Below are 23,937 nucleotides of genomic sequence, written 5' to 3' on the forward strand. Positions count from 1 at the left end.
TGAAAACAGACTAAGTTAACCCGTAAAGTGAGATATAAAATCATAGAACATGCTGGCAAGTGTTCCCAACACTCGAGCAGTGGTAATAAGTGAATATTATCCAAAGTAATTAATGAAAAGTTAAGAAAAACCTGCATGTAGGATTCCTGAGTACATTGCTGAAGAAAGTTAAGATGGTCTTTAAATAAAGTTGCATACATTAACAATTCTTTTTTTTTTTTTAAATTTCTACTGACTTCTCTGAAGGAAATTGTAAAAGATGGAAAGCCCAATGTCCACTGACACATTTTAAAAAATAAAAATACATATCCCTGACATTCAAAGTTATTTTCAACAAGCTCTCATGGTCTATAGACATCAAAATTAACCTCATATTCTGGAGATTATGAAAGGAATGGGGATATAAGGCATGAGGTGAACATTAGACCTGCCTATATCTATACACAACAATAAAGGTCATGTCCAGATTATGAAAGAAAGGAGACTAATTAGGTTGTAGGTGACACAGTCTCCACATGCTAGCAAGCTAGGTAGTAAACAGTTTTACAGCATGTGGTTGGAGACATGGAGAACTTGCATAATGCATCTTGGGCAGAAATTAGAGTGATTGACACAGAGGACCCTTTACTGACCTTTCATACATTAGCATATTATGAAAGCGTTTTTACTCTGAGGCTGTAGAGTCCAGGTGACTGAGAACTGTGTAGAACCCTGCTGTGATTCTGCATAGCCTGTGCAGCTCTAGCACTCATGGTGTCCATATGCTAGCTGCCCGGACCTAGCTGATCCATTAGATAGACCCTAGCCTTTCTAGATGCCTTCTCAGTATTTGTGCTTGTGCTTCACATGAAAAACATGGCCACAGATATTTCTTTGAATTTAAGCATGTGCCATTCATAATTCTAGTATCAAAATAGTTCTCCATTTATTATTTTAGTGAATTTTAAAACATGGAATAAAAAACAGGTTAGAAAGTAGTAAAATATTTATATTTTTTATTTCAATAGAAATATATAAATATTATTAGACTATATTTGTCAGTAGTCCTCCCAACAGTAATTGACATTTTTTCAAATGTCAGTTTAGATATTTTAACTACCTTTAAAATGACATTGGTTATTTTTACTTGACTCACTTTATAATTTAAAGTCAGAAATATTTGATTTATTCCCAGCTTAAAATATTTTAAAATCATGTCACGAATTGATGCTCTTGTGTAATTTTTCTAAGGCTTTTAATGTTTAATATATTTTTCTAAATAGTGATGCTTTTATTTATAAGGAGTTTTACATGCAACTAACAAAAGAAAACTTGTTTAAAATATGTCAGCTTTCCCCCCAGTGACATGTTTGATTTTTCTCTGTTTGTAACTTTTTATTATCTGGGAGGTACAGGGGAGGGTCAGGGAAACTCTAAAAGCACACAGATTGCTTGTAGTACTGGTGTCAATATCAACATGTTGTTGACTGATTGTAGGACCTGGAGCGCAATGACTGTTCATCTGTTTCTCAGAGAACGAATCTGCCCACCAAGAAACGGGTTTGCTGTCTGCTGTGTAGCATGCACTGTGTGACCCATGTGACTGTCACCCTTTTTAATTCTGGTTCTCTGTGCCTGTGCTTGTTGTGTGGTTTCTGTTCTTTCCATGCACCATGGTGACTAGCAGGACTTTTCACAAAGCCTGTGATCTATGGTTCCAGACATTCTCCATAGCAAATTTATGTCCTTACTAACATGAGATGGACTCTCTGGAGTTCAGGAATAACTGTCCCCAATCTATACTGCCTGGTCACTGGCTGCATCAGAAAAACAATAGTTGATGCCTGCATCCCTTGTGTGGTATGCCCCCTGTTCTTGTTATTGTTCTTGTTCTTGTTCTTGTCTGTATTGAAAACTGTAAGAATATGTCTGTGGGTTAAATCAAGTCAATGTTGTTATTAGTCTATTGTTATGAATATCCTTATTTGTTAGGTGTTAGCATTACTGCAGGATACAATGCCGCATTACTGACTCCGTGCCACGTGTTTATATTCATTCGACTTTTCTCCAGGATTATTGTGTTTTAGATTTCTTTTAGAAGCTTCTTTTACTTAAAAAAAAATACTGTCTTAGCATTTTAATTCCTGTCTTTAATTTCTTATGTTTTGTTTGCTTTTGTTCTTTTTATATCTTTCTTGAGCATGGTCTCAAACAGTACAGGCCAACCCCGGGAAACTTATTTTATAGCTAAGGATGATTTGGATTCCTGACTTTCCAGCTTCCGCCTCCAGATGCGGGGACTACAGATGTTTACAACCATCCCCCAAATCAGCTTTTACTTAGAAATTCAGGTATCCCTGTTCAGAACTAGCTGTCTGCACAGTGTCTAGGAAAATGTTCAGGAGAATAACACTCAGTTTATGGAGACTGTTGAGTAGCTTACTGGGTGGCAGTTTCAGGGACTTTAAGGAATCCAAGTTGCTTGAAAGGATACTGGGCAGCTGTGTACCTTTTCCAGGCTCAGGTTTGATGGTTGTATTTCTGTGCTCATCAAGGGCAGCTAAGCAGAGCACAGACGGTACTGCTACTCCTTGTAGTCTGCCGAGAAAGTCACTGCACAAACAAAAGCTTGTGTGAGGAAGAATGAAATCATTTGTGACCACATTTTGCCCCTCCCAAGTGGTAGCCAAGATTTGAATTCATTTTTATTCACCTTTAAATATTATAAACCTTATAGAAATGAATACTTTGAGTAGAATTAGAAAGTTACATAGAACTATTTCAAATTAAAGGAAAATAAGTAACTGTAAATAAAACCAACTAGATACACTTGCCTTGATGACAATTCTGAGTACTATGTGCTACAGAAAGGAAGCCTGTGTCCTTGAATATTTGTTCATTGAACTTGACTACGTCTATTCCATTTTATAGTGCCTTCCTCATGGGTAATAAATTTTTGGGTCTTGTCTGACTGTGTATTATTTGTATGCATGCCTCATTCTCTTTTAAAACCTGTTGAGTTGATAGAACTCTTCAGCCATTCGATGTCTTAATTTTTTTGTTGCTAAACTAAAACATCCTGGCAAAATCAAACCAAGGGAGACAGGTTTTATTTGCCTTGGAATTCCATTTCTCTCTCTCTCTCTCTCTCTCTCTCTCTCTCTCTCTCTCTCTCTCTCTCTCTCTCTCTCACACATACACACACACACACACACACACACACACACACACACACACACAGAGAGAGAGAGAGAGAGAGAGAGAGAGAGAGAGAGAGAGAGAGCAGGCAGCATGGATCAGTACCCACATGCCTATTTTATACAGCTGGAGATTCCTGCTCAGCAGATTAGTCCTCCTGTGTCAGTTAACTCAGACATTCTCAGAGCTCACCTTACTTCAGGTGTACCAGTAGGCCAGTCTCCTAGCATCAAGTTAACAATGGGTGGTACCCATCACACGCAGCATCAGTGACCTGTGAGAGTCTTTCTTCTTAATTGCTGAGCGGTTAGTTTGTTGTTCTAGGCACTGCAATAGTTAGATTTGTTCTGTGCCTCATAAAAGGCAGCCCTTGACAGTTCTTGTATTTAAATTAGATTTCTCTGTGGGTAGCTCCCAGAATAATAGCACACAGGGGACAGTTTGTGGCTAACCCTCCACTTATCCAGCCCTCAGCTTTTGAATGTATAAATTGCAACAAGAGAGAAATACCTACAAAATCCACCAAGTCATCATACTCATTGTGACTGTTGTATTTCAGCATGAGTTATAAACCTGCTATATCACATACTTATGTATTTTAGTAAATAAAGATGTTATTGTAAAAGAAGCTTATTGATATTATGTTGACTAATACACTGATCTTCAGACTGCCTTTCAGTTTATTCCTCTTAGATTTACTAGGACTTATTCTCTGTACTGTGGGATGATATTCAGCCATAAATTTATGATATATTTCTAATTTTAAAAAAAACAAATCAGTAATATTTTGTTCTAGCTTTTCTTCCTAAATAAAAAAAAACCTAAACATTTCATTCTACATTGTCCTAAGTATTGTAGCCTTTACTTGCACAAAGAAACAAAAAAAGTGGACATCAAACTGTTTGTAGTTTTCTTTCTTTGTCCATCTGCTAAAGCTTAAAGAAGGTAGCTAAACTATACATCCAGTCCTGTGTATTTTGCTCTTGAAGATTCTGTGACATTTAAACTCAGGTTCTACTCCTGGGGCCAGGAGCATTCTGCATAAGTTATAAACTAAACTCACTTTAAAAAAAGAAAGAAAGAAGGAAAAAAGAAAGAAAGAAAGGGTCTCACTATTCCTCAGTCCTGGCTGGCCTCTAGACTACTAGGCTGGCCTCCAGCTTCCAGAGCTCTGTCTGCCCGCTTCTGCCTCTCGAGCACAGGGATTCAAGTGTGGAGCACCACTCCTGCTTCATGAGTATCTTGAGTTGGAGGCTATGTTGCTTTTCTCTGAGACCTCAGTGTCAGAGTTTTTAAGTATCTTGTAAAAGCCTCTGATGGTGAGCTGCTTTGTTTTAAAGAATCCCTTCAGGGGAAAGACTGCAAGAGGAAATCTAGCTTCTAGCACTGACTCAAAGAAAAACCCCTATGCTATGATGATAGAGTGGGGAAATGCTTCCCACTGTACACTGCAGTAGAAGTCTCTATTAAAAGGCAACTGGGGAAATAAGTTAGAGATGGGGACGGCAGGAGACTGAGGCAGGAGTCTCAGCTCACACAGCATGCTGGAATTTTTCCTGACTGCTGTTTTAGAGACAGACATTCGGTTCATTGGTTCCTAAATCATTCACTATCCACCTAATACTTCCAGGTTAATTATTGAAGATGGATTCCACTAAATTGTTTTATTCTCAAAAAAATCAATGTCAAGGTGTTTAGGTCTTAAGGAGACTAATGCACAAAATGACTCTTGCACAAATGTTAATTATTACTTAAATTTAAATTTAGCATAAACTTGTAATAGCCAAACTATATGTATATCGGCCCATAAAGTATATTGTCCCATAATATTAAAAATACTCATTGACACGGGATGCTCCAAATTAGCATTTCCCAACTATACAGTAGGGTTTTTTTTTTCATTTTAGAGTATTTCTTTCTTTCTTTTTTCTTTAATTTTATGTGCATTGGATTTTGCCTGCATACATGTCTATGTGAGGTTGTCACATCCCCTGGAACTGGGGTTACAGATGGTTGTGAACTGCCATGTGGGTGCTTGGAATTGAAGCCATGTTCTCTGTAAGAGCAGCCCCTGATCTTAATGGCTGAGCCATCTCTCCAGCCCAAGAACTTTATCACCGTTCACTACAAGGGTACAATAAGATGATCATAGGAACAAACAAAAGTGATTCATGTTAATTGACTCAAACAAATGAAGTTAATCTTCCTAGGCAAATTACTAATAACAACAAAAAATGTAATAATGAAAAAAAAGGAGAGGTGCCATCATGCCAGTGTTTCCTGTGTGCTAAGTACTATGCTTAGTAAAGTATTATTTTATCTAACTACCACGGGGATGTTATGAGATAGGCAGTGTGAGAATTCACAGAATTACTTCTCTGTATAACACAGATGACACCCGTGAGTCCTCACACTTATGCCCTCACCTTTGCGGTTTGGATCCATGCCTATAGCCTGTTTCCTTCAGAGTGGAGCTAGCTGTTGTGTCAAAGTCAAGGCAGACCTGTGTCTTATGCACACATTATGGCATTAAAGGATTCTAAATCCAATTTTGTAAGTGGTATGCTAAAAGTGATCTTTGCTTATTAAATAAGCATTTACCTATGCTAAATTCTTATCATTTCTAAAAATGCTAGGCAATTTCATTTTTCTTGCCTGTTCGTCATAACCTGTCCCACAAGACTGTTATCATCCTTGGTATTCTAACACATAACATGGCGGAGGAATCATGTGTGGTGAAGACTCTGTTACAATGTGCAATACAACCTATCAGTCAGGTCTGCTAGTCATTATTCACCATATTTTCTTTGTCTGATTGTTTATGTTTTACTGGCCATTTTTGTCAGAGTTTAGCCAATATTTGGAAGGCTGTGAATGACAGAAGACAATAATTTACAGCTATAAAGATTGAAGCAATTTTATTATTACTGTATAAAGGATAATAATTCCATGAAAACTTGACACTGAAATTCAGTCTTTCTGTGAAATTCTTTCTATGAAATGTTGTTCTGTGTTTTTTTTTCCCGTATTTTACATTAACTTTTAAGATTCGGTATAGATGGCATTGGCACAGATATACATCATTGTTGTTTTTTGATTTTCTTCATCTCCTCCTCCCCCTCCCATCTCAGACAGTTTTGTTTTTGTTAGAGTCTCTGGGTCAGTTCTGTTAATGATGATGGGGACCCAGAGCTTACTCTAGTTTGTCAAATTGATTTTCTGACATGTCCACAATGAGTCAACATTTGAACTTGGCCTGCAAAATGTTTTACTTTGGCAAATGAGGAAAGCAAGAGATGAGTAATTACTATGGATCCCTCTTACCAATTTCTCATGTTATCCCCATCACTGGTCCTCTTCAGAACAAATGTTCTGTGTAGTAGTCCTGTTTCCTCGCCACTACATATTCACACCAATTCATCAGAATTCCAGTACTCATTCACCTAAAAACTCATGACAGTTGGTCATTGCCTGCAAGTGGAATCACTTGCTCTGACCACCATTGTTTTGATGTTTCCACTCAGAAGTGAATGACACTGTACCTCCTTCACACAGCTCTCACTGAAGATGAGGGAAGCAGCAGGCACATAAATGTCTTCCTTTCCTCACTTCCATTTGTTCTTCCTCCCAATAAAAACTCCATGTTTAATTTTAGTATCTTGTCCTAAAAAGTTAGGATATGAATAAATGGATGGTATAGATTGGTTTTGATCTCTTGGTTCTGTTTCTGTGGTATTCAGTGTTGTCCTCTGTTTGACATTGCTATCTGTGTAATGCCACATGCCCCTATCACTGATTTGAAGGTGATTGAACAACACATTAAACTTCATGAGGTGACTGTCATCCATCCTAGCCACAGTCAGCTGACAGGTTTGTAGCTGTAGCTGTAGCTGTAAGATATTTATGTAAAGAATCTTTATTTAATTAGAAAATATTCAAGGCTCCCTTAGTTAGGTTCTATAATAGTTTCCCATTGGACAACTAAAGCTCCATTGCTTATTGGGAATGGAAATATTTTTTATTTCAGGATTTCTATGATCAATTATGGTTTTAGTAAGCATTTCTGATTTTTTAAGTTTAAAAGTGACATCTTATAACCAAATTATTAATGAAACTTAATTTGAATGTCTGTTCCAACCAAATGAAATCACAAATCTTAATAGTCAAAATACAAATATGTTCAATATTCAGATCTATACCAAACAAATCCTGTCATTATCATTAGACTGAATATTTTTATTACATAATGAGTGGAGACAGGAAATTAGAATATTTAGATTAAGTGAATAGAGAGAGTGGGACTTGAATTATTATAAAATTCTAGCTTTATTAATTAGAACAAAATCTCTACTTTTCTTATCAATAAATATTATTTTATCTTATTAGAATAATAACTTTGTGAAGATTTTTCTCCACGTAAAGATTTGTTACATTATTGATTTGATGTTGAATATAATATTTTTTAATTGCCCCAATTTTGATTAGGCGTATAGAACAAGCAACATGTGCTCCTCTCATTGGCTCACCAATGCAAGTATGTCTCGTCTGCATTGACCTACCCAAGACCATTCTCAGAACAGCTTCACTATGCAATAGTGTCATATAATTCAGGAATAGCAACTCAAAGAAGGCTTCTCATCAGCTTATCTGTTGGCTGGTGGGGTCTTTTTTATACACACATGTTTTAAGAATCCAGTCAGTGGAGTGTGTCTTTTTCTAAGTTGTAAATTATTGATTAGCAGAGAACATCAAATTGTAGGTCCCATTTGACAAATGCCTTTATTTGGAGGTAAACAAAGAACTGTAGTTTTCTTATTAATTCAATCTCATATAAAAATCAGGAGATTACACAATATATTCAAAAGGTTAATCCTCACTGCACAGTTTGTGTGTGATATGCTTAATTAATTATCTTACTTATATCATAGTTACTGCTACATGTATATTAAGCATAGACTTACTAATATTAACTAACTGAAGGCAATGTTTTTGTAAGGAGAGTTCATTGGACCAATGATGTTTGGGATACAGTATGGCTAGAGTTCCCAGAAGTACTGTGCATCTTCAGTTGAGGGTTTGGGATGGGTCTTATGAATGACAGAATGAAAAGCAGCTAGTCTCTGACTGTGAGGGAAACAGAAGGGTCATTGGCAAGCCTGTCTCCCATAGATATTTTACAATATTTTTTGTTGTAAAGGTGTTTATGTCTGTCTTCTCTTCCAGTTCTGCATAAGCAGCCCCGAGAAGTGTGTCTCTGTTTGCTAGAGCTTGGTCGGATTGCAGCCAGGTAGGTAAGACCTCTCTTGACAAAACACAGACACATCTCAGTCTCAGGCAACCAAAGCATGCTGGTGTCTCATTGCTGACATTTTAACAGATGCTAAGAAACCATTTAGCAAATGGAATTGCTTGGATTACATTGAGAACCGTAGTTAAAAGTATGCCTCTACTATTGCCGACATTGCTTCATGTGGTCAGGACAGTCTTTGTCATTGATATCCTTAAATGAAGTTCATTTTCTTTCATGCCTTAAAAGTTTCCATAGGTATCATGTGCCTGCTTGTCTGTGTATGCACTGTGTGCATTTAGAAGCCTACAGAGTCCAAGAAGACATTGGGCTCCCTGAAACTGGAGTTACAGGGAGTTTTGATGTGTCCAGAGCTTATAGCCACTTAGTCATCTCTGCAGGACCTTGCTTGGCACTTTATAGGACAGTTTACTCAATGGGAAATCTGTTGTCTCTTATTTCCTCCCCTTCCATCCCTTATTTTCTGGTTAATAATTTTAGTCTCCCATTTACATGTTTTCAAGATTCTCTTATCAGTTTTCACCCTTCAGAGATTTTACTTTTGAATTGAATGGGGGCTACTTTTTATATAATTTTCTATGTTTTTAACAGAGAGATTGTTTATTTTTATAAGATTTTTTAAGTAAATGTATGCATCTATGTCTATGTGAAGGTCTGTGAATGTTTGTGCAGGTACCTGCAGAGGCCAGTCGAGCTTGTTAGAGTCCCTGGAATTGAAGTTATAGGCAACTATGTGCCTCCCTATGTCGGTACTATATCAAAGCAGTACTTACCCTTAATCACTGAGCTATTATTTCTCCAGCCCCCTTTATTCTTATGTAAAGATGTGTTTTGGAAATTTTTCCTGTAGGAAAAACCCAAAACAATTAATTGTAGTGATCCTAGCTAAGGAAGCTAAGGAAGCTAAGAAAAGACCTTGTTAGACAAACCAGTTTGTTCTATTTTCATGTTTTCCTGCTAGTAACCTTGCAAACTGCCTGACAAGGCTTTTTATAGTTCTATGAAATCTAAAGAAGAAATGAAGATAAGATTTGAAGACATATTGAGGCAAAATAAATGTTGAATGAGTTTAGATGTTTTCTGATAGAGAACACTGTCATCATATGAACGAACAATGCAGTTTTGTGTAAGCTATCCTTGATACTGTTTAATTAAATGCATTTCTTTTCATATCCTTTTGGAGCATGGAGGGCATATTCTATGCCTTTAAAGTCAATGTATTTATGTATTTTTATAGCTGTGGGCCTGCTTTTCTGTATGTGCATATAGGTGTTGAGATCACATGAAACAAGTAAAATGGAGTGAGAGATAATACTGTGTGAACTTAGATGGAGAACTGACATAGAAAATTAGGAGAAAGAAATCTTTGTACATTGTGATACCATGCTCCAGTAATAAACACTGCCAAAGAATATGTAGCTTTCGATTAATAATTAGAAGCAATCCCAAATTCTTTAAATCACCACAGTGAATAAACTTTTAGTGAATATATGAATTTTTTTGTTTTGCCTCAATAATTACAGTGAAAAATTGTTGTTTCTGTGTTTTTAATTAAAATTAATATTACTGTGTGTTACCCAACAAGGAATGACAAATGAGACATTTAAAGATTTCTTTAGCCGCACGAGACTTGTAGATACCTGTTTAAAGGGTGTGAGTGACACTGATGCCCTTCATCACTTAGGGGCGTCTCTTTCAGGTATAAAATGAGTCTGCATCCCCTGGCCAGTCAGAGTGCCAAGCCCCTTTAGTTCTTCCATGGTAGGACACAGATACTGCTGCTTCCAGAAACATGCCTCCTGCACTAGCCTTGGATTCTGCGGCAGTCAGAGTCAGCATTCATCAGACAGAAGCAGCAGGCACTAATGAAAAACATAATCAATCAGCAGCCGCCTCAGAGATAATCCACTTGAAAAACCCTTGAGGTCTAGAAGTTCTATCAAGAATGTAGTATTGGTATAATTATATGATTTAAATATAAGAAAAATGCTAGATTATACTTTGTGCGTAAACAGTACAAATGGATTCATTAGATGGTCAAGTTTTGAGAACAGAGCATAGCCACAGGAAGACCGCCTCCTCAGGAAGACCGCCTCCTCAGGAAGACCGCCTCCTCAGGAAGACCGCCTCCTCAGGAAGACAGACCGCCTCCTCAGGAGCTGAGGCAGTTACAGTCCGCATGTGGCTGGTAGTCATTGCTCTGCTTTTGGCATTTTATTTTACAACTGTCTTTCATCACAATACTTTAATTTAGAAAGAACATTTCTAGTTAGGACCACCACCAAAACTGAGGCCTGGCTACCGGCTTTTGATCTGACAACAATTAGCTTTGACATAGGGATGTAAAACTAATGCACATCTTAGTTAACAAAGAAAACAGCAATATATTTATCAGTTTCAATGTAAAATGTCATATGAAGAGTTTCCTCCTCATTATAATTAATTAAGTAATTATTCAGTCAATTAGTTTCGTTTGAAACAGAGTGCCTGTAGGCCAATCTGACCTCATATTCTTTGTATCTTTGTATCGTTGATCCTAGAGTCCAACTTCAGCTTTTCCAGGGTTAGAATTGTAGGCATGTACCCTTGGGAGCACAGAGTACTGGGGATTCATCCCAGGGCTTTCATGTATAGGTTGAACACTCTATGGTAACCTACATCTGAAGACCAGCACATATATTTTAGGTAGTGGTTATTGTGTATTGCTCTGTACACACCCAAATTTTATGACCATATGAGTTAAGATAAAGGCTACATTTGTTCCAGAAAATACACCATGGAAGTAAGTACCTCACGGCGGAGTTGAGATTAAGATCACCCTGAAATTGCAATATTGAACTTTCGATTATATTTCTGTCTCCTTCAACTGAGTGAGTCTTGTGCAGCACTTTATTTCTTTTGTCAGCACAAAAGAAAATGGGGTAATGCATTCCTCTTGCTGTTACTTTCCTTAGACAGTTTTATTGAGATAAAAAGGTCTACTTGTTTCTTTCTGAACATACGCAAGCTGTTTGGTTGTACTGGAAGCTCCTGAAGTAGGATAACATGAAGGAAAGACAACCCGCACCACCTGGTCTCATTTCACATCTGAGCTCCCCCTGAGGTTTAGATCTCGATTTAGATACTTCACATCACTTCCTCCTCTCTCTTCCTCCTCTCTCGTGTCTGCTATTGAAGACCACACAGATTAATGCATTTGAGCAATGTTGGCCCAAGGAAGGAGTGGTTTTTAGGGAACATCCAGAAGCCACATTCATCTTCTCCCATAAAGATGAGTTTGATTCTACTTAAGTTCCTGAAGTCTCTTGAGTTTTGTGTTCTCTGCACTAGTAGGGGATGCCTTCTTATATTCCATTCTAAGTGGGTACCTCTAGATTTCACATGTATGTTTTTAAGAGCACCACCATAACTTCAGAAACGATGCTGGGAGCCTCTGCTTCACTTTTCTGCTTAGGGATACTCAGCAGAACTGTTTCAAGAACGGGGGCCAATCAGGGCTCTGAGATGGTGACATTACTTCTGTTCTCATTGTAAAATTTCTTTGGGTTTAAACTAAACAGAACTGTCATTGTTGAATGGTAAAACATCTCTCCTAGTATATCAGAAAAGTACACAATTCTGAATTCAAAAAAATATCACATTGACCAAAGCAACTCAACAAAAATCAAGATTGTTTTGACCAATACTTAGTATTAATTTATGCAAAATGAAAAATTAAATAACTATGATTTCAACATCTTTTCTGACTGGAGGATTAAGGTTATCTTCATGATAAAAATGAAAGCTTCTGAAATGGTAGTTTGGTGGCAAATTTGTGTGTCATTGGCACACCACGTCATCTCATGACTTTGGGTTTTGCTCTTCTCTTGATCCAGAACAAGTTAATGACTATTCAAAGGAAATATTTTGAGGACATTTTCTTTAATCTTATATTTTAGTCTTGGTCTAATGAAATGTTACTTTAAAGAAAAGCGATCATGTGTTAAGATCAGTAATTGATTCACTTGGAGGACCTGTAAGGACTGCTGGGAGTTTATGCATCCTTTCCCATGGCTGGGGCATTTTCCACATATAAATCTAAGTTTACATTGTCTTAAAATAGGAAAAATGGGGCAAAATTATCTGGTAAGAATCTATAAACCATCTGTTACATGCCTTACAAAAATGAAGTTTCATTAGTCTATAAAATTTGTCCCCCGACCCTACTACAATGGAACACAGATGTTTCCTGTTGGAACGTACAGACTACTAAATAGTTTGAATAGATTTTCTAGGTCAGGAATGAGTTTGGTAGTGTATTTCTTCCAGTTAGCTTAATCCCAAACAGCACATCCTGTGCCAACAAAATGAGAGAGCCATCCCTATATTCTCCTTTTACAGTTGCCAAACCTTGACTGTCTTACTTTTTAGTGAGATGAAAGTAAGTGTTCAGCCTCTGAGGATTTAGACTATTTCCACCCTGCAGGAATCAGGACTTAGGTTCAGTGAATTCAACTTCCTTGATGACTCTGGTTAGATCCTTTATTGAGGCTTAGAAAAAACTCTCCATTCTCCCAAAATTCTACTATCCTGTTCTAAGAAACATTAATTTGTAAAAACATTATAGAAAGGATGAGCATGTGAAGAGGTATATAAGTAACTGATACCAAACCAAGGTTGCCTTTTGAAGAACAAATGCATTTGACAACTAAGTTGGCTGGTAGGTGCAAGCCTCCAGCCTTGGAGTGGGTCATGATAGCCTACAGACAGCCCCCAGATGGACAGGAAGCCAACAAATCACATTCATCTGCATTCTGCTACTGCCCAACCCTACCCTGAGCAGCTTGAAGAATTCAAAAGCCAAATTAAGCATCAGATTCCGGGCTCAGTGCTGTCTTTTTATGTCAGTGGCACAACTGATTTTCAGTTCTCTCAGGTAAAGAAGAATCTCCAAGGAAACATTTTGCATGTGTGATTCTGTTCTAATTTCATCAGAGCTTGCCTGTCTGTTTTGTATTGGACATGAGCTGAGCCTGTTGCTGTTTTAATAGCATTTTTTGCTATTTTTTAAGGCAAAGTATATGCACCTTGTTCTTGGGAGGTGGCCTCCATCCACCTGTGGGTGAATATAAAATACTTTCTAATCTATTTACATTTTAAAATATGATGTTTTCACTTACAGCTGGCATGGAGTTGGCATGATCACAGTGTCTCAGATTCCTCTAGACTTAACCAGGTTTATATTATTCTCTTGAGAACATTCAATGCAGGCAAGATTTATACCTTAATGGAGCTAAGAATCCACAGAAATCTCACAGCTTAGAGGGTTGCCTTCCAAAGTCTTTCTGGCCTGTTAGGAAATCTGAGGTTGTTGTGAATCAATTCTGGTGATAGAATAGAATACATAGTACACCATATGTCTTGTAATGTTGCATTAATTGGTTTATAAATAAAAAAGGTAGAAATACAAAATCTGGTAACCAAATCTTTATAGCAACTCTTTGTTTACTGTGGAACAAAAGTTACTTAATAGATTAGAGGCTGTTGTGGCATTGTATGCTTTGTTGCTCTCAAAAGGCATCTGATGCATAGAACCCTTCTCTACTCTCCAGATTCTGAAGGGGAAAAAAAAGAAATAAAAGAAAGAAGAATCATAGTATTTCTGTTATGACTTAAAAGGCCCAAGTTAACAGACTTGCTGAGTGTCTACGACTGAACTCTAGAATAAGGCCATCAGCAAGGAGGAAATGGCCTGGAGCCCGTGGAGGAGGATATTTTTCCATAGAGGAAACTGAGTGAACTAGTGAAGCCGCATCAACTTATCCATGTCCTTTCATGGCAGGGTAATGAGCCACGAGGACAGAAACTGAACCAACTGAGCCCCCTCTGTCAGGATCAAACATTACCAGGAGAAAAACTGCCTCCCTAGAAACTTGCCCTGCACTTGTATACAGTGACATCTGTTAAAGTAGCAAGCCACCACTGGAGGACATAGGCAGGTTTGACATTGGCTGCTGCATTGACACAGTGCTCAACTAAGAGTTATGAGCATGGTGTCGGCACTTATTTTCTGCTCATTGACTATTTATATTGTATGTTATTTAATAACTCCTGGTTTGTTTCTCTTCTTTTGTCTGGAGAGAGGGTCCCTCTAACTAGTCTAGACTGATCACAAAATTAATATCTTGCTTCTGCCTCCTGAGTCCTGGGTTCATAGGTGTGCACCACCACACTTGGTTCACAACACCCTTTTAATCACCAGGTAGTGTTTTCTCTCCTTTATAACAATCGTCTGATCAGAAAGAACAGGCAAGCTGACAACAGCAAGTCCTTATTGGAGAGTCCATCCTGTCTTAGTCTTCTGCAGACATTCATCTTTTTGTTAATGAAAGTGTATGTCTAGATGATTTTCTAAATGCCTCATGGCTGTCAAGTTTCAGAATTATATTTGCTAGCTCCCACTAAGCAAAGCTGATACAGACCTGTAAACCTTAGTACATCTTTCTTTAGATTTTAATTAAGGAAAACCTGATTGTGGGAGATACACGGAAAATAGACACTATCATGTACTCTCTTAGCTGTGCATTCACAGTCCTATTCCTGAGGGCTTATAATATTGTGCAACCATGTGCAATGCTCTCTCTGTACAGGAAATAAACAGCTTCCCAGCGAATCTCTTCTCTGTAGAATCAGTTACTTTTTTTTTAAATTTTAAGGTTCTGCTGTTTTAATTTTGATACTGACCCTCTGTTTTAATCTCTGTCATTACCAAGTTTATATTCTAAATCAGGCTTTCATTACAGCATTGATATTGTCAATTTTGATATAGAAAACCATTTAAGATAAATTCCCTGTGCGTGTTCATATTGCTGAGACAGTAATATGTAAAATTGAGTATGTTTAAATCATATACCTCCATGCTTGTCCCCTTACACATACACTGCAGTTACATGTGTTTTACCTTGCTCCAAGGATGTTAATTCATGAAGTTCCATTTCAGGGTCATGGAGTCTATGCCATTTTCAAAGGGCAGTAGTTCTTGGCACTCACAAACCATAATGCTGTATAGCCGTTGCATTGTTATACCGTGCGCATGTGCACGTGCATGCATAACTGTCTGATGTTTTTGAAAGGTATGGTGTGGAGCCTCCTGGTCTGATAAAGCTGGAAAAAGAAATTGAACAAGAAGAGACACTTTCTGCCCCATCTCCTTCACCCTCTCCTTCATCAAAGTCTTCAGGAAAGAAGAGTACTGGAAACCTATTGGACGATGCAGTGAGTGCAATTTACCAGTCTTCCAAGTATAAAGCCTCCCCTGCCCTCCTGGATCATTTTGACCAGAGGGCGTGCATTTCAGATCCTCTGGATTCATTTTAACTTTGGTGAGAAAATTTGTGCTCCTACAGCTCATCTGGAAACTCAAAACAGAGCCAGTGATTGAAACTAAAGTGCCACGTAATTCCATTGAACAGGATCTGAAAATCTAGGAAATGAGTCGACTCCTTGAAAATGTTTTCTAAAAACATTTAACCCTCATTCTTATTAGTTCCTGATACCTCCTTTCATGGATAGAATCCTGAGGACTGTGGAGAAAGGGTACAACCCATCTAGCGGAATAGGTGACTGTATTGATTGCCTGGTATTGGCCAAGTTGTTTATTATTATTATTATTATTATTATTATTATTATTATTATTATTATTTTGACAGCTCTTATATATGAAAGAAAGATTGCTTGCAGGAGGAGTGGAAATTGGAAATTTCCTGACTCTAGGAGGAAAGGAGCTTAGGTTCCAGCACGTGTTTATTTAACGCTAGGGTCTGTCTACTCTGCAGACCTCTAGGCACAGGCTTTGGTGATTTGCACACACTGCAGTGACATCATCTTTATAGGAATAAGTAGGTTCTAGGTATATTAAACAATCCTTGCTTATAATAGGGGTATGTCTGAAAAATATTTCCATGTGCTATCATGCTCATATCTTAAATGAATGAAGACATTAACAAATAAGACAAAAACATGTCTTAGTGTGGTTTATACAAAATTTGCCTTAATGGTTATAATTGCCTGCAAGCTTATAGGACATGGCAGTGCTAGAGGTATGAGAGTGAAGTATTGTCTTGCCAGAGAAAGCAAAGTTGTTGGAAGGCTTGTAGCAACCTTGATGCTTTTAGTTGTTAGGATATAGGGCTGCCAGAACTGAAGGATCCCTCTTTAAGGTCTGAGTTGAGAAAGAGTGGGAGAGTGGACTGATGGGTGCTTTCCTGTGCAAAAAGACATGTATCCATGTTTTGATTTTCTTCATATGGCAAATTTTTAAAAGCAGAAACTTAACAAGTGCCTAAGCAGCTGCTGTGAGTTCCCACAAAGTAGTATACTTGAGTGTGGTCCACCAAAGTATCTCTGCAATACATTTGAATCCAGCTTGTTTCTGATAGCCATTCATGACACTCTGAGTGTGCAAATAGTCAGAGAGCTTTCATACCACAGGAAGGTGTTCTTGGAATCCTTTTAGGATTGATCACATGCCTTCTTTCTTATAATTCTTTATTTTTAAACTTTGTACAATGCCTCCTATGACTGTTTTATCCCCTGTTCTAAGTGAGATTCAAGCTTTCTCATTTGGGCCTTTCTTCTTGTTTATCTTCTTTTGGCCTACAAGGTATAGCATGGTACCAGTATTTTATGGCTAATGATCCATTTATAAGAGAGTACATACCATGCATATCCTTTTAGGACTGTGTTACCTCACTCAGGATGATATTCTCAAGATCTATTCATTTCCATGTAAAATTTGTGATGTCTTCATTTTTAATAGCTGAGTAATATTCCATTGTGTACATGTTTCACATTTTTAAAAATCCATCCAGTTGTGGGACAACTAGGTTTTTTCTAGTTCTGGCTATTACAAATAAAGCTGCTATGAACAGAGTTAAGCAAGTGTCCCTGTGATATAGTGGGGCATCTTTTGGGTATATACCCAGGAGTATATACCTGTGTCTCAAGGTAGAAGTATTCCTAGTTTTCTGAGAAGCAGCCAAATTGATTTCCAAAGTGGTTGTACAAGTTTACACTCCCACCAGCAATGAAGAAGTGTTTCTCTTCCTCCACATCCTCACCAGCATGCGCTGTCTCTTGAATTTTTAATCTTTGCTGTTTTGATGAGTGTAAGATAGAACCTCAGAGATGTTTTGATTTGCATTTCCCTGATGACTAAGGACTTTGAACATTTCTTTAAGTGCTTTTAGGCTATTGGTGATTCCTCTGTTGAAAATTATATGTTTAATTCTGTATCCCATTTTTATTTGGGTTGTTGGTGTCTAAGTTCTTGAGTTCTTTGTCAATTTTGGATATTAGCTCTCTGTCAGATGTAGGGTTGGTGAAGATCCTTTTCCAATCTATAGGCTGCTGATTTGTCCTATTGACAGTGTCTTTTGTCTTACAGAAGATTTGTAGTTTCATGGGGTTCGATTTTCGATTTATCAATTGTTGGTCTTAGAGCCTGAGCCACTGTTGTTCTGCTCAGGAAATTGTGCCCTGTACCAAAGCATTCAAGGGTATTTCCTATTTTCTCTCCTATGAGATTTAGTGTATATATCTAGTTTTATGCTGAGGTCCTTGATGCACTTAGACTTAAATTTCATGCAGAATGACAAGGTTGGATCTATTTTCTTTCTTCTACATGTAGACATTCCATTGTCCAGCACCATTTGTTGGAGATGCTTTCGTTTTTCCATTATATAGTTTTGGCTTCTTTATCAAAAATCAGGTGTTCACAGGGCCACAGCCATTCTTTCGCCTCCTCTCAGCTGTTACATGTACTTATACTTCCCCCCCCCCACTACAGTGCCTGATGATTATCCACTCTGTGTTACATTTACTTCCTAATTACTTGGTCAGGAGAACCTCACAGCCCTCACTATGAGGTCCAGGCCTATTATTACCACAGCTTTGTTTCATCACTAGAGTCTTGAAAATCCTCTCTGGAGGCAGTCCTCACAGGCAGGGTGCTTTAAGACAATGCAAGCTGGAGACAGGATCAATAGGCTGCTCTAGGATCCACCGGAAGCCCTGCCCCGCTGATACCCCATAGTCCTCCTTGTTATAACCCAGTGTGTTTTACAACTCTTTAGTCCATTGAACTACCTCTTTCATGTTGAGGTAACTGTTGTTAGTTTCTCAACAGGCTTCTTTATACTTTTCTTTTTTCTTTTTTGATATTTTATTTATTTACATTTCAGATGCCATCCTCTTTCCCCATTTCCCTTCCCTAAAAACCCCCTATGCCATCCCCCCTCCTCCTTTTTGCTTTCACAACATATACTTTTCTTTTAAATGCTTATTTAAATATATTTTAATTTTTTCAATATTTACATTGTACTTTCTATAAAAGATTATGTGTATGTGTGCCTGTGGAGGTGCTTGTGCTTGTGTGTGCACATATATGTTCATGCACACAGGATAGAGGCCTACACTGGTATTTTTCTGTTTACTTCTTTACCTTATTCTGTTGTTGTTGTTTTACATTAAACCTGGAACCCAGTGTTTTAGGCCAACTATCTGGCCAGAGAGCTTCAGGGATCCTCCTGTCTACATCCCCCAGTAGATGGCTTTACAGACCTGTGAATGCTTTTTTGTTTGGTTGGTTTTTTGTTTTTGTTTTTTGACATGGCTAACAAGGATCCAAATTCAGGTTTTCATATCTGTATTACAAGCATTTTACTACTGAGCAGATTCCTCAGCCAACACAAGAAATCTTTCTTGGCATTTCTCACCCTAGATAAATGTCACATCTTACTTATTGTTGTCTAAAGTATTTGTAAGTATTCAATGACCTGGTTATGAATGAGGCCTAAATGTCCATTTTTCCCAAGGTGCAGTCTTATTTTACAGTCAAGAGTAAGTCTACATGTACCCAGCCCCCTGGTAGAGCTGCTCAGCATGAAAAGTCTCTTCTTTGTCCTCTGTATTCAATCATCTTTTCTGAACCACATGCCATTTGTGCTCTGCTGTCCTGTTAGAAATGGAAGAGGTGCTGCCATTTGAGCTCATTTACCAGAACCAGGGAGAAGGAGCAAGAATGCTCCCACATCTCTAGGAGCCTGTCTCATGGCTAACCATTCTTCATCTTTGGGAAGAGGAGAAATACAAAGAGAACCCCAAGGTGTTGAATAACCCTGAGAGGGAATAGATGCTATTTTACTAATATTCCAACTCACAACAAAACAACTACTACTACAACAACAACCAGTCATAACCCTGAGAGGGACTAGATGTTGGTTTTTATTAATATTCCAATTCAGAACAAAACAAAATAACAACAACTACAACAACAACCCGTCATATAGAGACCCACGACAGCAGGATCCGCAAGCTGCTGTGGCTCAAAGGTCTGTTCTTCCAACCCAAAGCTGTGTGGGCACTTATGAGAATATAACTCTTGGTTTAATGGAGGAATGTGCATTAGTGGACACATTTAATGTGGAAAGTGGACACTTCTGTCTCTTACCAGTTAGAACCCTTGTGTCCTGTAAAATCTTTAGATTTTAAGCACTTCTGAAAGAATGCTTAAAGAAACACTACTACCACAATGCCTGTGGGGAAAAATTTGGTTCAAGTAAAAAATACAAAGTATTACTTTCTCTGCCTGGCATTCAGCAAGCTTGCCAATATCATGCAAGTTGTGTTGAACTCCCTCAAAAGATCTAATTGACCTGGAATTTCTCAAATATCTGGGAACATAGATCTTTCTTATAGTCTTCTTCATTCTTCAGCCTTGTAAACTGCATTGAATTTTTTTGCATTAATGTTTTTTCACTGAAGTATTTTATCTCGGGGACAGTAGGACAGAAAGAAAAGTAATCTGAACCTCATTAATGGTTTAAATCGGACCCCATGTATCTAAGGTAAAAAGGAAATAACATTACAACCACTTTGCCACATACCAGGTACACATAGCCATTTGGAACTTAACGTAATGTAACCCAATAAATGTACTTAAAAGAAAAAAATTTAAGAAAAAAAGGGCGATTCTGTGTGCAGTTAGCACAAGTTTATTTTGTACACAGTTATTGTATGCTTCTCCACAAAGGAAAGAAAGATGAGGGCATGGAGGAGTGAATGGAGAAGGCAAAGGAAACAAGCAGAGAAGACTGAGAAAAAAAGGGAAGCCAAGCCAAGATGATCATATTCCAGCAGACGACTTCAGAAAGAGCCAGGACTGAAACTTCCTTTGTTTGTTCACATTTTCTTGTCTGATTCTTAGGGGAACCGCAGGGAAATAGGTGACCTTTTATGTAGACAATAAAGCCCCCCTTCCTTAATCAAGATCTCTCAGAGGAAACACAGTGGTGTCCATTCAGATTGCTTTCTTCCCTATGTCCTGGTGGAGCGATTCTGCCGCGATAGGCGTAGAGGTCGGCCTGAGTGCTTCTCATTTCGTCCTGTTTGTTGAGCTTGCTCTCACAGGGTGTTAAATGCAGCTCTAAGAAATGGCTCTCACTGTCTCCCTTCTCTTTACCAACTTCCTCAGTCTGGGGATGAGAGATAATATAATTCTGAGTAACTAGGCCCCTCTTGAAATCTCATTTCAGCCCCCAAACCAGCTCAGTTGCTAGCCAAGAGCATAGCACCTGGCAGACAGAATTACCTCATGGTAATGTAAGAAGCAGGACTGTCATCATTCACAGTTAACTATGTGTTTCTAGTGCCCCTAGTCTGGCTTGAATCTTTTCTATTTTTGCTTCTGTCCTTGAAACAAATGAAAAAAACCAAGCCCTTGATTTAAAAACACAAACAAGTAACAACACAACAACAACAAAGTCCATTTTTGTAGTGAGGATGAAATGAAGAAAGCACAGGCCACTTGAGAAAATGTTTCTCATGCTTATTTGATGCAAACAGATTCTATGTTTTTTTTTTCCTGAGGATCCTACAAGTTGGAGTTGTTTCCCACATAGTCCTAGGGTTGTCCTCTCTCACTAGTGAATTTTCTCAACAAGTTGTGATACCTTGGGCTGTGAGCTTTGTTGTTCTCTGGGCTTCTAGGTGACAAAGACCTCATCCCTGTCTTCTAGATCCTTTGTGCTATCTTCTCTCTTCTCCTCACCACCCTTATAGTAGTGGTAAGGATGCTATGTGTTTCTGTGACATCTTACAAACGTCTGTAGGAAGAGGTATGCACAGGAAAACAAAACAGTGTGAGTTGTCAAACTCTGTGCCCTGTGAGCTCATGGCTAGCTCAGAAAGAAAGTCTGTTTTGTAAGGTATTTTATCACTACTTCCTTCATGTATGCTACTTGCCTTAGCCTTACCATGACAGGATGGCAAAAACTCAGATTTCAAATCTTCGGCCTGATTACTAACTGAATGATAGTTGTTCCCTACTGTTAGTGAAGTTTGTCTCCAAGGCTATCTCGATCCAGGTCTCCTCTGCTCCACTGATGTCCCTCTGTGTCCTGAAGAATCCATGCCTTAAAATCTTCTCTGTTCCATTAGGGTGATATGCCTTATGTCTAGGGTTTAAGATGAGGTAAAATATTATCTTAGCCTTTAAGGAACTAAAGCCAACAAGGTGATGCTAGGGTTGATCAATATTAATTTATTAGGTTACCATTACAGTAACGACCCAGAATCTTAGGACTGTGTCAATGTAAAGTTTAGGATTAGAAAGACACTGATGGACATGAGTGTTGTGAAGTTTGTTCTTTCACTTTCAAAATAATGTTCCTTCTGTTTGCTTCATTGAGACCTGCTGGTCACTCATAGCTCCAGGTTCAGTGAGTCTCAGTCTCAAGGAATAAGGCAGAGAAAGACAGAAGCAATCACCTAGTTGCTTCCTACACACATACATATATACACATACAGGCACATATGTGTACTTCAGCACATGTGTGTGTGTATTTGTATACACACACAGATACACACACTCAGCAAATAAATAAATAAATAAATAAATAAATAACAATGGCTGGGTTTCTTAATGGCCAACTGTAAATGCCACCCTTTCATATTTGTTGAATTAATCTTATCTATATAAAATGGTAGCTACTAACAGCAGATTAATTAAAATAAGCATTAATGTTGAATGTATGAGATATTTGGGTTACTCCAGATTGTCTCAAAAACCTTCTCATTTAAAAACATTCTAGAAGTTTCATGGATTATGAAAACAAATGAATTTCCTAAAGCTGTTCTCATGATTTATAGTATTCATGCCTGTTCATGAGAACTCCAAAAGAACATTAATCAGATCATGTTTTAGCTTTTCACTTTACCTGTCAGCTAATGCTACATATGATACCTAAGATGAGGGAAAATGCGCATGAGTCTGAGCAGTATGTGAGTAAAAGTTCAGGGGAAAACCTTAGACATTCAAACAAGAAAAAAGTTTCCAAAAAAATTGTTCTTCATAGATTGGTATACTGGGATGTATTGAAGAAACATTCTGTCACATGCATTTGCCCGAGCTTTCAGTGTGGTTGCCTATGCGTGCTTTATTTTAGCTCTTAATATCTTTGCTTTATGGACCCCACACATACTGTCTTTTGAAATCTCTAGTTCATGTCTGTTACCATGCCAACTTCTCTCATACTCCCTCCTCATCAGTGTCATCATCAGCTTCATGCTCAGAGACTCAGAAGACGCTTTCAGACCCTGATCTTCACATTTCGGCCAAAGTTTCTATGCTCACATCATTTCTGATATAAAGCAAGTCTAAATGATTAACAGTTCAGCCATGACTGAGCTCTTGGAGGATAGTCACAGGCGACTTTATTGGAGACAGTGACTGTGGTCCTCTATTTCAGGTAAAAAGAATCTCTGAAGATCCACCCTGCAAGTGCCCAGCCAAGTTCTGTGTGGAGCGGCTCTCTCAAGGCAGATACCGAGTGGGAGAGAAGATCCTCTTCATCAGGGTAAAGTCCTTTATCCACTTCTCATCTACATGAGCCTTTTTCTCAGCCTGAATCAGAGAACAGGTCAAGGGAAGTATGACATATGGCTATTCAGGAACGCCCTCTGCTGTCACTGAACCTGTGCAGAGCAATAGAGGACAATGTGCTCCTGAAGGCTGGGTGACCAGAGCATATCAGAGCACACGGGAGTGTCATCTCCAGTGGGACAGGTTGCCATTTGTGTTTGCTGTATTCCTTTCATTTCGGCAGAGTGGAATGAAAACGTGCCCTTCCAGGACCTTTCATAGATCACAGTGAGGAAATAAATCATCAGCCTATTGCTTCTCGCCAGCTTTCCAGATTAGTTTCAGCAAGGGTTTTCCATAGGTCTGGCTTAGAGACCAATGTGTTAAGATCGAAAACTCTCTAGGGAACTGGAGGTAGAGAACAGTTAGGAGGAGGCTTTGAATTTTGGGGTCTTAGGTTTGACCCCAACACCAAAATCCCACAAAAGTACCTCACTATATTATTCTGGTGTAACAGTGACTGAAGCTTTTCTCACCAAGTTTTATGAGTTAG

At 38.2% G+C, this 23,937-nt stretch overlaps 1 protein-coding gene across 3 annotated transcripts in view; it reads left to right on the forward strand.

The window, feature by feature from the left end:
• The window catches only part of Gas2 (growth arrest specific 2), a 132,535-nt gene that overhangs the window by 67,251 nt on the left and 41,347 nt on the right, over positions 1–23,937 (forward strand). For all 3 annotated transcript variants that reach the window (XM_076935049.1, XM_034509182.2, XM_076935053.1), the window contains 3 exons: positions 8,401–8,464; positions 15,598–15,739; positions 23,272–23,379. In XM_076935049.1, coding sequence (XP_076791164.1) covers positions 8,401–8,464; positions 15,598–15,739; positions 23,272–23,379 — 314 coding nt within the window. The remainder of the gene's footprint in view (positions 1–8,400; positions 8,465–15,597; positions 15,740–23,271; positions 23,380–23,937) is intronic.

The sequence above is a fragment of the Arvicanthis niloticus genome, chromosome 1 (assembly GCF_011762505.2).
Source record: "Arvicanthis niloticus isolate mArvNil1 chromosome 1, mArvNil1.pat.X, whole genome shotgun sequence".
Lineage (NCBI taxonomy): Eukaryota > Metazoa > Chordata > Mammalia > Rodentia > Muridae > Arvicanthis > Arvicanthis niloticus.